At 38.0% G+C, this 15,097-nt stretch overlaps 1 protein-coding gene across 3 annotated transcripts in view; it reads left to right on the forward strand.

Moving 5' to 3' along the window:
- Window positions 1-15,097, forward strand: part of cadm1b (cell adhesion molecule 1b) — a 250,324-nt gene that overhangs the window by 222,029 nt on the left and 13,198 nt on the right. For 2 of the 3 annotated variants that reach the window (XM_028465284.1, XM_028465285.1), the window contains one exon: window positions 11,955-12,005. The exons of the other annotated variant lie outside the window; for it this stretch is intronic. In XM_028465284.1, the coding sequence (XP_028321085.1) occupies window positions 11,955-12,005 (51 nt within the window). The remainder of the gene's footprint in view (window positions 1-11,954; window positions 12,006-15,097) is intronic. 3 annotated transcript variants of the gene reach the window in all.

Raw genomic sequence — 15,097 nt, forward strand, 5'->3', positions numbered from 1 at the left:
TAAAATCTTTCCTTTTCACCCCCCTCATACTCCCGCATCCCCAGCTGCCCGGGGCACCAAGGGCACCCGGCAATTCGCCCCACCGGTCTCCTAATCCCAACCCTAACCAACCCCACTAGATCCCCACTAGAGAAAGGTGTCATAATTTAGCAAACAAAACTTCATGACACCTTATTCATGCTAATGATAGATACATTAATGATAGCATAATGTCAGCCTTATGTATGAAACGTCAAGTGAAGCTTTAATGGTACAATTTTACTTTGTGATCACATTTGTCAAAATGTGTTGCTTTTTATGCTCTTTTAGGTAATATAAAGGTTTTACAGGTATATTCACATTCTCAAAATCCTAAACATATTTATCGTATTGGTTATTCAAACACTTGCCCTTATATACCAATTTATGTTTTGCCAATATAATCCATTGATTTTATTGGTTAAATAATGTTGGTTAAATCCTTTGTCTTCATTTTTATGATTAATACTGGCCCGAGCGATGCTGTTGTTTGTTTGAGTCTTTGGAATTTCAATTTAATTTTTGCGCCGCAGCCAAAATGATAAAGTGCAATAATAGGACCAAATCTTCCAGGACCTGACATTACAGCCAACCTTGGTTCATTCTTTTTGCTTAGATGACAGGGGCCCTATTTTCATTTTATTTGAACAAGATTGTCATCCATCTGACACTAATTATATACAGTTCCCCACACATCACAATATTAAAATAAATAAATAAAAGTAATAGCCAAAAGGTAATAGTGTTTACCAGTGAAATATTTTTTTCAATTTGTGAAAGACTCTTTTTAACAAACATATAAACACTAAAGGCATCAGACATATTTGTAGAACAATCCCCAGGGGAAACAGCAGGAGTGCCTGTTTGAAGTTTTTAAAGCACAAAGAACTTCATCATATACAAATCTTGCAAGGGAAAGTAAGTGAAGTACACACTTCTTGGACACTTGATAATTCCCCATTTTAGCGAGCTGGAGGGAGCGATAGCGAATGAGGGGAAAACAGATATTCAGCAGGTGCAGCTATTGTTGATGAGTTTAGTTGTGTGTGTGTCCTTGGAGCATTTTGATTTTTGGAAGTGTTCTTTAATTCAGTCCCAAGTTTCTGTTTACAACTGCCTGCGTGCCAGAAACTTTGTCTGTTGATGACCATTTCCAGAACTATTAGGAGTGAATTTGGTGTTTTGGTTTTCATGTCTATCCATCTCGTCCATTTGTAGTTTTTCAGGGAGGCACATGTAGTGTGGTGATGAGCTCGTCTGCAACACTGATGTGCACAAAAACATGTATGTTGGGTTATTTTGGGTCTCTAAATTGCCTGTAGGAGTAAGTGTGAGTGGGTGTCTGTCTATATCAGTGTTTCCCAACCTTTTTTGTCTCATGTACCCTCCGAGACCTCTCTTCAGATTAGGAGAACCCCTTCGTCACTCCAATTTAGTAACCTTTGTTTTATTTACATGTTAATAGCTTGAAAATGTCATATATTTACCTCAATTATTAGTAATGTGCATAACATGTTAGTAACAATTTAGTAGGATATTAAGGCCACAATATTGTTTATTTCATTAATGCAGTTTATTGTCAACGGGTGGAAAAGATGTTGGATAAGCATATACAGTGTCTGAAATAGGCTTAAAAGTGACTCAGCATGTTGGAAATAGATTCATCAATGTTTCCAAGTACCCCCTACAATGTGTTCAAGTACCCCTGGTTGGGAACCACTGGTCTATTTAATGGGCCTGTGCTACAGAGCAGGATTTCCTCTTACTTCCGGGATTGATTCTGTGTGTGTCATTTTTGTATTTTTTGGAGTCATTTTATATATTTCTATTGTATTGTTGTGTGAGACTGGTGTCATTTTGTGTATTTTTTTGTCATTTTGTGTCTATTTTAAATTACCATGGTAACTTATGCTGAATGGCTAACCTGTTTGGCCATTCACCTCCTGACCAATCAGTTCTCTTGGAAAATTACCTGTTTAAGAATGAGCGAGTGATTCTCTGTGCGGATCTGATCTGTCAGCTGACAGGAGAGAAAAAAATAAATAGATAGATATGATCCTTTCCATTTACCCAATGTCATTCTCCAGAAAAGTCATAGAAAGGTATTCATTTTCATTGAGCCTCATTCATTCATTAATTCACTCACGCTGTTGGTGGATGCTGAGAGCCTCAGTCCTGTAGGATAATATAGGCTATGTAAAATAAAATAGTCCACCTTATGATGTAGGCTTACTGAGAGGTGTACTGAATACAGCATCAGAGCCACGGACTGCACCCAAAATTATTCAGATACGTGAATAGAAAAGCATCTGTGCTGTAATAAAGTGTAACATCAGTGTGATTGGTGTATCCCTTTATTGTACAATTAAATATTATTGTATGATCTCACCATTTTTTTTAGGGGTCCTGGCACCAGGGGCCTGGTATATTTATGTTTTCTATTGTGTATAGTTTTCTGTCATTTTTGCATATTGTTGTTAATGTTCTGTGTGTTTTTGTGTATTTTTCTGTCATTTTCTTTGTTTTTAATGTGGTTTTGTATATATTATTCCGTTATTTATTTATATACTTTTTAACTCATTCTCATTTTCTCTCTTAGCTCATTCTGGGGGGCCGCACAACATTAGACTGAGGGCAGCATGAGGCCCCCGGGTTGCAGTTGCACATGTCTGGTCTAGAGTCATGAATATTGTATTTAGGTTTTTTTATTATGCATATTTTAGTGAGGCGTCTTGTGTTAAAGGATGATTTTCATCTTACAAAATGTTCCGGCAATATTTCTTTCAGCACTAGCTCGTTTTAAGTAACAGATCTCTGAACATAAAATCTCCTTCCAGTCATAATTGGGTTTCCTTCATTGTCACTTCATGCAAATGTTTAGGCTCTACTGTGCTAAGTGTTCCATATGCAGAACTTTGACAATAAAAGCTCATTTTCACATTCATCCACTGAGAAGGAAGGTTTCTTATTGTTAGCATTTGTTTTGCAGTTTCACACATTTACATATCGGAAGGATTTGATGACATTGTCTCCCTTGTGCCTTCTTCTCACCAGGGAGAAGAAGAATGTACACAGACTGAGAAAAGAGGTGTTTTTGTTCTCGAGCGAACCTTATAAGAATAGTTGCATTTGCACATGAATGGGTTTGGTTTTGATAAACACCAAACATGCTAAAGCTAACATGTGTTTATTTCAAGAGGGCTCTTGAAGAACCTAATACCTCTGTTTGAATTACATCTAATGATGTGATTTGCCCCACGAAATGTCAGAAATGTATAGCTTACGTACATCTCTAATCTTTTTTTTTTTTTTTTACGTTCACATCAAATCTCCAGAGAGCTTATGGATTTGACAGACTCCTTACCTGTAAAGTTCCAAAAGTTCCAAGTTAAGCAAGGTACACATCGTGCTGTTTTTGTCCTGATTTCACCCCTTCCCGATATAGGACAGCAAATGCCATATTATCTTGTTATGTATAAGATTATCCTATGAGATTATCCTGTGGTTTGAGGTGTTTTAGGAGTGAAATTGTCCTGATAATTTGCTCTGCAACAGGTTAGGTTCGACAATCGTAAATATTAAACTTGTTCAAACAAATCTCCTCGTGTGAAGAAAGCCGACGTCTCCTGACTTGTGACCACGTGATTTGTGACCCAGAACGGAACGTAGCCAGTCAAGAAGCAAGCTGACCAGGCAACTCAGAACTCGGGAAAATTTGATCTCTGAGTTTAACCAACTTGAGCGGCAGCGCATCAAAATAACTCGGACAGGCTCGCCGGAATAGTATTAGATTATTTTACCGAGTAGGAGCTCTGACTTCATGTGGCGTTCCAAGTGACTTTTTCAAGGTGAGGGTTGGAAATTCCAGAGTTGCTTGGAACGCAGCTCAACATCACGTTGTTAGATCAGATTTCTGGCATGGAGGAAGATCAGTGGTTGGGTTGATATTATCAGAGCACACACAGTAAAATCAGAACTGTTCTATTCTTGATTTTTTATCTTCATCTGTGTGTTACGCCTGTATTTTGGGCATAACACTGGTTTATTTTGTTTAAGTTATATTCAGCATTGTTCTATTTCTGGCCTGGGTTTAGCATTCGTTTATCGAGTCAGCACTGTTCCTGTGCCGTCATCGTTGTGTGATGCCTGGTAGGTGAAGTTCGGAAGTTGACCGATAGAAGACGGATGTTGAATAAAGTAGCTGGTTGTGATCACTTCAGCATGTAAACGTGTTTCCTGGCTAATCTGCTCCATGGATATATTAGTGTGGATTCAGTAACAGATACAATATCTCCTTATGTGTGTGTACTCCGCTTTAGTTACTTCCTGTGTTCGTTATGTGAGCATGGCAAAAATTATTCATATAAATCCTTACATGTGGGACTGTTTCAAAATATCACACACTAGTTGTGTACAGTATTGCTGTGTGAAGAACGAAAACAGCAGCTATAGTATGACGTTATTTTTGTGCCACATTCATGAGCAATTAATGCACAGTTTTGAGAATTTTATTTTGTGTAAAAGTTATAATAAAGAGCAGTTTGAGCAAACAATGATCATTAATGTGCTCAAGAAATTATTTTTCATGCATGCTGAATACACATAAGCGTGCATTAACAACATTTTTCCTCATTTTTCCCCATGTGCTCCTCATAGTGTTTCTCCCTGTTCGCTCCTACTCTCTCTCTCTCTCTCTCTCGCTCGCTCGCTCAGTCTTGCACTCCCTGTGCACTCGGTTCTTCCCGTATGCTCGCTCAACATGACACAGCATTACAACGTGCCACAAAGTCAACCAATCAGGGGTTAGACCAGACAGGGCAAATTCTGATTGGCTGTTTCAGTAACCAGTCCTAACGTCAAGCCTATCAAAGATAACAATGGGTGCAGGGCAGGTTATAAAAACATGATAAAGTATTTCCAGTTCATTCTTTGGCTAACACAGAGACAAATATTAACCCTCCTATCATCCTCAAATATTACAAACACTTTTTCATTGGGGTCAATCTGACCCCAGGGATATTTACCTCCAGAAAATTGTTGACCAAGTTTTTGTGTCAGGGACTTTCTTTATTGGTTGAATGCATAAAAAAAACCCCTTGATAATGAAATCTTGACCTGTTCTCTAGCGCCACCATCAGGCCAAACTTTTAAATTAGAATGAATCTTGAATAGTTTTCGTACAAATCTTCTCAAATATACTGACAACCCAATTGACTGTGGTGATGATATGACCTGGAGTTAGTGTATATTTCATCCATCTTCTCAAATCAACTCTAAAGTTTCAACTCTGCACCTGCAGGTCTGGGGATGTAAGGTCACACACACACACAGACAGACAAGTTCTCCACAGATAAAACAGCTTGGGGTCAAATTGACCCCAGAGAAACACCAATATGTCCAATATGCATTCATCACATTGAAAAAATATCATCGTGATCATTTAATGCTTAATATTTATTAGTATAGTACAAACTATAATTTTTTGAATGGTCAAATTGAAGCCAAGGATAATAGGAGGGTTAACAAACCAACACATTTGTCTTTCTGTGTTTGTTTCTATCAGTTAACACACACGACTTTCACTAAAACCACGATTGTTCATTTGTTCTGCACAACAACAATGCGTCGGTTTCCCCACCTGACACGTGTGACTTTGTCACTGTAACGCTCGCTTTTCTGTGACTCTTGACACTCCCCATGGTTATTCATCATCGTGCTCTGCCATGCATATGATGGCATCTGCTTGTTCCCTTTGGGCCCGTAATGATCACTCCCGAACAAAAGGACAGCATATGCCAGCAAATAGCTCACTCAAGGCTGACGTATTCAAGCTATCACAACTACATCTCTAATTGCTGTTTAAGAATTCCTCTCAGAGTTTTACCATCTTTTTGTAGAAAAAGAGCGAAGAGGAGACCCTGACTTACAGTTTCTCCTGCACATATTTTAGTACAACTAACAACTACTGTAATATTTTAGGAGTTGAGAAGGTTTTACTTGAATTGCCTCCAGACATTTAGGAACTAGTGCGTGATGTGAGTCTTCAGCTGCTGTTAAATTTGTGTATCACTTCAAACCTGCTGCACCCATTCCAGCACGAGTGACTGAAAGCAGACGCTGCGTGGTCTACAACAAAAGCTGCAGTCCTCGTGTTATCAGTACCTTCCACCATGACTTCTTTATTGAGTCATTTCCTCTTTCTCCCAATCTATATTAAATGAGATTTCTCCACTGAGTGAGCTTTCAAAGCTCTTTGACTTCACCTCTCTGTAATGAGACGCTGGAGGATGGTAAACTGGTGCTCAAACAGCATGTATTATACCTAGAACTACTTTTCCTTTTGAGAAAATTTAAAACCCAGAAAAAAGCACAGACAGTCATTCATGACCTGGTTGTCGCGGTCTCGTCACTGTGCCAACCGAGAACCAGGCCTTCCTGCTGTGAAGCATAGTTATTATTTTCCTCTTCTTTTAAATAATTTTACTTTGTGGTTTTGCAGTTTTTTTCCCATCTAATAAAGTTCTTAGAAAACTTTCAAAGGAAGCATTTCCTCTGAATAACAACTCCATCAGTGTTATTTCGATAAGTTGTCCTGCCTATATCAAATATTAGCCGTGAGTGATATTGACACAATGAAGCTACACCGTCCATCATCCGTCCTCCTATCTTGGTGCCACCCAGCGCAACTGCAGCTCCTTCAGGCATTTCCTATTTCAAAAAGACTGATGACCTTTCACTGTGCAACGGGCCTGACATTGTGAGCTGATGTAAATCCATATCAAATCAAGTCCTACTGTGGAGCCTTTAAATATTTCTTCAAACCCAGGCTTGTCATGGTTCTCGCCCTGAGTGTGACTCCGACACATGGGGAATTGTGTCTGACTGGTGTGTCATTGTGAGGAGGAGTCTGTTTTCCCCTGTAGGTGACCTGATGCACCCTCCAAAGCAACTTGACTTTTTGGCTCATACATTTTTAATGGATGGGTGACGGGTAATCTGAGGTCTGCTAATTAAAGCTGCAGGAAGCCATCATTTTTTCTTTCAGTCTGATAAATCCATAGTGTAGGCCTCATTGATCATAAAATAAAAAATAATTTGCTCAAAAAAAAAAAAAAATTTGGGTTAATCTCCACTGTAAACACTCGCTTTATTGACATTGCTGGAAAAGTTCCATGCATTGCATTGTGAGATGTGGAGTCACAGAAGCGGATGGAAGTGTTTTTACTTAATTCTTGTTTTAACCAAAAACTTCGCCAAATGGACTTCCCAAACCCATTCCTGGTGTTTTGGCGGACGGAAAGTTCTGGTAAAACAATGGCTGATGTTTGTTTTGGGGCTTACACCGGAATGTTCCATTCTTGTCGAGATTGATCTTGCAGAAATATCACGGTCGAATACTGGGAACAAAACAAAAATGGTGTCACTGTCCACCTTGTCTGGGAAAGACTCCATATCCCACAAAGCAATGCGTCAAACTTTTCCGACAATGTCAATAAAACCAGTGTTTACGGTGGAGATCAAAACAGCTGCAATATCAACTTTTTACATCTATTTTTCGAGCAAATAAAAAGCAGCTTTAACAAGAATAGGAAGGGATTATTAGCTCGCTTTATGACGGTACTCAGTCACGTGCTGCAAACATAGGACAAAATAAGTGGTATCGCTAACTAATTTGTTTCAGTATAAACTCCCATCACAAACCACTAGTTGCGAACTTCTGCTTCTGTCACCATACAGGAAGTTATGCCCATAATATCTATAGCCAAGTCTAAGGTGGATAGATCATGCTTCTCTGAATGTTTGAATTATCAGATAAAATACCACTGCTTTGAACTATTTTTTTTTTTGTTTTTTTGCGCTTGTTCAAGTATAGCACTGCAGCATTATCGTGTAAAAGTCTCCCATAAGCGAAAAGATAAATAAACAAAACTAAAACAAGCAAAATCTTTTCCCTACTCTTGTTTTGACATCTGGGTTTAAGCAGGCATGGATAAACAATTTCGCCGCCTATGTATCACCTCACACGTACATTTGTTTTCCCATCAAAAATCTTCACAGATACTAATGCCCCCTGAAAATATGACTTGGCCAAAGAAATACTCATATTTCAGTACTTATATTGCAGAGCCCCGAGTTACCCAACCTGGAAATTGCCCATGGAGAATTCTTGTTCGCCTGGATATTATATGTGCCACATCGTATCACAGCCTTTGTGAGGACCCTCATCCCTGAATGGCCAATTTTCTCTCTTTTCCAGATGCTGACATTTCAGCTATCACACTGCCTTTGGTCACAGGGAAAGAAATTGTCCCCCCCACCCCACAGAAGGCTGTCAGAGGAAAACTCTTCCTGAAACCCCCTACCACCATCAACACCACCTCTGCCATACACTCCATCCCCAGCGGCAACATTATGCTGTCCTTGATGTTTTATCATTAGTTTGGGAGTGTGTGGTCCCCCACTGCTGTCTTTTGATGGAGCGCAGACAGTAAAGGCACAGAAACAGCCAGCCAATTTCCCCTGCTGCGACTCTCCCACAGCAAGGGGTCGCGCTATCTTCCCAAAACACCAGCGCATATTTCCCTGATGACGGCGTTTTCAGCCTTCTTGGCACTATCTTATACCTGAATTGCCCTCCGCTTTGTCTTCCTGATTATCATGTCTGAGCGTCGATGACAGTCCTAATCAGTATAGAGTGTGGCGAGGATGCTGCTTAGGGCTGTGCTGTGGTGCTGCAGGAGACCACCAGGGTGCTTTAATTTGCAGTTTGACTTAATTATTGAGACCGTAGAAAGGCACACATTTCCTATTCCCGTTTGCCAGTCTTGATTATTCACACATAACGTGAAAATTATTCAGAAAAAGAAAGTGAACAGTCACCTTTATAAGATGTTATACAATCACTTCACAGTGATTGCTTCTTTTATTCTTTTTCTTTTTTTTTGTCAGAATATAGACATCATTTACGTTGGCTTTAGCAGGAATAAACTCTCTCAACCAAACCAATATTTGATTTGAGTGAAAGATGGTAATGATGACACATGTGTTGTCATGTGTTGTACCTACACAATGACATTGTTGTTATTAAATTAGCTGCTACAATATAAACAAATGTAAAAGAGGATTAGTTGAGTGTTTGGTGTGCTTGTGCTAGGGTTCCACATTAGGTTTAATGATTGACTTTGTAATAACTTTCTTACTAAATGTGCTAACCTTTGTACCCAAATGTTCTTGTGGTCCAACATTATTGAGTCAGGATGTTTAGCTATTTAATGACAATTGTAGGAGACCATGTCTGTGACTTGTCCCAGATACTACAGCACTCTTTTTTAACAACAGGAACAATGAGTTATCATCCTCCCTCCTCTCTACAGACTGAGAACAAGGGTACATGCAGGAATTTATGACCCAACGGTGCTTGTCAAGAACTGAGGCAGAGACACTCTGCTTTTTCACTAAGAATTAACAATGAAAACCTTCTAAAAGTGGACACAGATTTTTGATCCAAATTGAAATGTATTTTCCCTACACTGTGCCATTAACTCTTTTATTCTCAGGAAACCAGGAAATTCTTAGAATAAGGTTCCATACAGTAAAGTTACAGTGTAAGTGTCCTTGATGTATATCTCCCAGTAACATTGCAAACAGTATATCATGCTTGGTGTCAAACTGACCAGAAAATTTCTTTTTCCAAAGAAATTTTTCATCAACCCACAGAACACAGCCACAAAATAACCACAACCCAAAAAAAATCACCCAAAGCAATCTGATTGGCTGCCGCAAAAACGTCAACCAATGGTAACAGCTTAAACCCAGATACAGTATGTCATCATCATTATAAAACCAAGCGCAAAATTCAAATTGCGCTTGGTCGCTGAGTCAACCCCATCGCGATGTACTTTTATATTTTCTTTCTAACATCACAGTGTTTTGTTTGATTAGACTTCAACTAAACTTGCGCGCTCCAGAGAAAAACCTCCAGTTCCCACTTCTGCTGAGCCGAGCTGTGAACCAACACAAGAACAAAGCCTGCATGTGCTGACCAAGGACCAGGCCTTCCAGGCCTTGCGAGACAGAACCACTGATAAACCAGCGAATGGCTGACGTAGTCTAGAACCAGACACTTTGGACACGCTCCATGGTCCAGAACTGTGTATAACAGCCACAGACTCTCTATTAACCCGTCTGCTAAAGAGACGGAACACAGACTTTTCATCGAAACTTAAGCTAAAAGTACTTACAGTCACATAGTTCTCATCTCTATACTGATCTTATAATAATTCTCGCACACACACATGCACTTCCTTTCCTTTCTCTCTTCTACTAAGCTTTCTCTTTAATAGTTTTATACAATCAAGCGTTTATCCTTAGCTTAGTGAGCGCAGCGCTCTTTTAGTTTGTGTAAATAGGTTCAACTTGTTTGATCAATAAATGTTTATACTTTTACTATTTGTGATTTATGCATTATAATATGGTTTGTTATTGGAAAGTAGACAGTTTGACAAGAATTCACAACCTGAATGACAAGGTATTAATAACTATTTAAGTAACCTAAGACACTATAAACTATATCTTAGGTGGCAAATTAAGGTGATATTAATTATAATTAATTCTCATCACTCCTTGTCTCCCCTACACAATGATGATTGTTGTATTTCCAAATGACTACAATAAGAGAACAGATCAATTTTGATAATTCACGCAAGTAAAACCGTTTCCACCCATGATTTTTGGCCTTAAGTTTTTTAACTGCATCTTCAGTTGATATATTAAACATTTGACCAAATAAAAGTCTATCCATAGAGAAAAACATGCTTGAAAAACAAACATGCATACATTTCACCGGCATTTGTTTATTTGTTTGTCTGTGAGCAGGATTACCCCATTGAAGATTGCATTCGTTTTTTAAAAGGATCTGAATTAATAAACTGATTCTGGATCAATTTAAAAAAAAATTGGAAATTCATATCTCATGTCAGGTTGGTTCCTCAATTACTCCACTGAGTTTTACCCATAATGGATCCGAATTCGGCATTTCATTGCGATTTTTTTCGACAAACAGTGGGTGCCCTTACATTTGGACCCACTATTGTTATTTATGTGGATATACAGTAAATTATCTTCAAGTCTTTAAAATGTGAATGTTCATGGTACCATGATCAGGATCATTGATCCAGATAACTGCCAGTATCTTGCAAAAAAAATATTTGGTGCTTGGCGAAGATTTGGTTTGCAGATATTTAAGCTTTGTTTTAAATTTTTTATCTTTAGTAAATTCAATGTTTTTGATTAATGGCATTTATATTAAACAAAAAAAAAAAGATTATTTCCTTATTTACATTGATGTATAAATGAAATAATCTTGGACTAGTTTGAGCAGGAGGACTTTTTGCATCTTACCAGTATAATCAAATCAAGTTTTATTTCTAAAGCGCTTTACAACAACCAAAATTGACCAAAACGCTGATGATTTAAAAAAAAATACAATTTAAAATTGGCATAATCTACAATTAAAAACAGACCATTATCACATTAAAGTACCACAGAACTACGTACCAAACGATTGCCGTACGGACAACCGCCGGTGCTATTTGCACGGTTCCCGAAGTACAAGTACTTGGCATCTTAGGGTTAGGTTATAACCCTATATCGCAACAATTTTTAGGGTTAGGCTAAGTTCTAATCTTAGTCACGCGACCTAAACTGGCCAATGAGAGGCGCTGCGTACGGATAGAATGTCGGTATATTGATACGACAACCGTACAGATAGCCACTGCCTATAATAATATCCTTCAACTAATCCTTACAGATCAGAAACATGTGCATGCAGATTTTTATAGTTCAGCTTCTCATCCGCCGTGACCTGTGTCTCTTTCTTTGCACTTGTCTTTCTTTATTTCTTATATATGTTCTTTATTTTTACTCTCTTCATCTAGATGCTCCCACTACTATCCCCACACCCACCACCAACCCAGTCAACACGCAAGGTACTGTATGTCCCCAATGTCGTCCCTTTAAACAACCATGGTGTGTGTGTGTAAGTGTGTGTGTGTGTGTGTGTGTGGTCGAGAGAGAGAAAGAGACTGCATGCACACGTAAAGAGAGAGAGAGAGAGAGCAGGGTATTGTACCTGCAGCTAAGAGGGACAGGATGGCTAGTTTTAATCAGATAACGCTGTTGGTAGGTGACAATGAGGACATGTCAGTGACACCTTTCACAGCCTTTTTCTGTCTCACATTTGATCCCGGGTAAATTTAGAGACTACACGCCTTTGCTCTTCTGCTATCTTATCAGCATCTGCAGATGTATCTAAACTGGCCCATCCATCATATTATAATGCCCTTTACATCTCCTCTAATGCCAGTCACATTTCATCTTTACAAGGCCACAAAACATCAATAACTAGTTTCTCAAAGACACATCAACTAAATGAAAGGCGTTTCATTTGCAGCGTTACACCAGCAGTGCAACCTTTTGCCACAACTTGTTCATTGAACACATTTTGCAAATATTTATTTCAATGTCATACATTTAAAAAATAGCTATTATTTCAAAAGAAAAGTCAAGGCCAGATGGTGAGGCAACACTGGGAGGTGACATTTGGATATGCCAGAATATGACATTTTGGTACAAAAAAAAAAGCTGTCCTTGAAGAACAGATCCCTATATCAGTGGCTGCTGTAAAAATACAGCAGTTTGCTCTTTTGTCAGGACCACTATGTAAGTATAGCAGCAGTAGATATAGCTACAGATTTCTGCACGATAGCGCACATAATACGTTGGAAACGTATAGGATAATATCCCCTAGTCCAGTGGTTCTCAACCTTTTTTGGCTCGGGTACCCCCTTTGTCCGACTACAACATTTTGCTTAGAAAACTATTTAAAAACAACTATAGAGAATAATGATGGAATGAACGAGTGATAACACACGTTTTAAAGAATCTAATTGTGTAAATAAGTGGAAAGAAACAGTATTTAATGCAGTGGTTTAGAACCTATTTTGGATCATGACCCCATTTTGATATAAAGAATTTCTGGCGTCCCCAAAGTCATAGAATTAGTTTTTCCAAATCATAATCAGTTTTATTGGCTCGGTACATTTTAGAACAATACAAGGAACAAACACATCAACACACCAGAGCAGCCCTTTTGATCATGTTTGAGCTCAAATTGTGATTTAATTGTTTTAGTTGAACTAGATTTATATTTCACAAAGTGAAAGTTTAGAAATACAGATTGTGTTCATTTATTTATTTTTAAATAATAATTAAAACATTTCAAAAATCTATTTACATTTTTTCATACATTTCAGGGGACCCCAAGATTGAAAAACACTGATTTAGTGGCTCCTGAATAGATTTATTTTTTATTTTTATTTCCGGTCATCTCATTCATGCCTGGGGTGGGACCAGGACTAACAATTTACTTGTTAATTTTTCACTCTCTCTCTCTCAAGTACCCCCTGTAGTGCCATTGCATACTCCATTGCATACCCCCACTTGAGGAAAAACAAATAACACCCATATATATATATATTCACAGAATGAAACACATTTGTTGATAAACAGTTAAATCAATTAGCTTTCTATTCAAACTTCCATACACTTTTATTCTGCTCTAGTTATTCCTTGATTGCGTGTCATAATCACTTCATTGTGTACTGGTATTTCCCCTCAGGGGGCCACTGGAGGGGTGGCCAGGGTGCCATTGGTAAAAAATTATTTAGTGCAGTTGAATATCTGCAATCAGACAAGTACTACACAGTAAACAACCAGTAGCTGCCTGGTGGAGGACTTTTTTAAAGTGATTTCATGATTAGTTTAAAGCAAACAGGGCAGTGGTAGAATATAGAGTTTCTCGCCTACTATTTAACACTACTATTGGCAAAAAGGCTTTAACGCATCTCAAGGGAAGTGAACCACCATTTGGCCACTCTAACATTATAGTCTTGCTTTTTTCTTCTAATCATCTATAAGCTGTTTTTGTATATTTTCTTTTCCTGTCACTTTTTAGTTTGACTTTTATTCCATTTTGCTCTGATCATGCACCCATCCAACAACCTAGTATTTTCTAGGAGACAGTCAATGGAGGATTAAACTTAATTTATCTGCAGTACATGCATGGATGATGTAATTGAGCATTCTTAATGTTCTTTACTCTTCTATAAATATTTTTGACTTAAGGGTGATGCGAGGGAATCTCAAATTAGATTACTTTATGCTGCCTAATAGCACAATAAAGCTTTTTTTCCTTCTCAGCTACGATGAGATATATACCTCATTTTCTTATTACCAGAGTGTGGTGGTAAGGCCAGTACGAACCACAGCATGGCCCTTTCCTGCTGTAACCAACCACTGAAGTCTAAGTTTTGCATGCAGAATCTGTCCTTAATTTTTATTACATGTGGAACAGATATTTTATTAATACCATACATACATACATACATACATGTAGCGCATTCCAACCATATGGAAAGTATGTGTGCATTATACTGCAGACAAGCTCTCAACATCTTAGCCGTTACAGTTCATGTCATTCTTATAGTAAAGCATTGTTTTTCATATTTTTATGTCACAGTGGAAAAGGGATCCATAGATTCTGGTAAATTTACACATGAAATTTAAGATTAGAAGTTTTGGGAATATTCCAAAATATAAATGTTTCATTGTAATTGTTTATTGCAAACAGAATTTCTGTGTAATTTTCAATAGCTGATGCTAAAATTTTACATCAGAAATGGGCAACTTTTATCACAGTGGGTGCTGCAAATCAACATTCATGTTAGGATCTTAAAATCTGACCATGACTGATAATTAATATGGAAAAGAACAAAGGGTTTGTGTGTTTTTCTTGTCGTTTTTTTGTATTTTCCAGTCTTTTATGTGTTTTTGATGTTATTTTGTATATTTTTGGAGTCATTTTGTGTTTTTTTTTGTTGTGGTTTTCGTGGACCAAAGCACAGAAAAAGATAGAGGCAGAGGTGAAAGTATTCCATGCTTATTTATCAAACTAATCAAATCCTAAAGAAGCACAAGGAAAACTGGGAGCAGGGGAACACAAAAACACCACAGCACATGA

The sequence above is a fragment of the Gouania willdenowi genome, chromosome 13, assembly GCF_900634775.1.
Source record: "Gouania willdenowi chromosome 13, fGouWil2.1, whole genome shotgun sequence".
NCBI lineage: Eukaryota > Metazoa > Chordata > Actinopteri > Blenniiformes > Gobiesocidae > Gouania > Gouania willdenowi.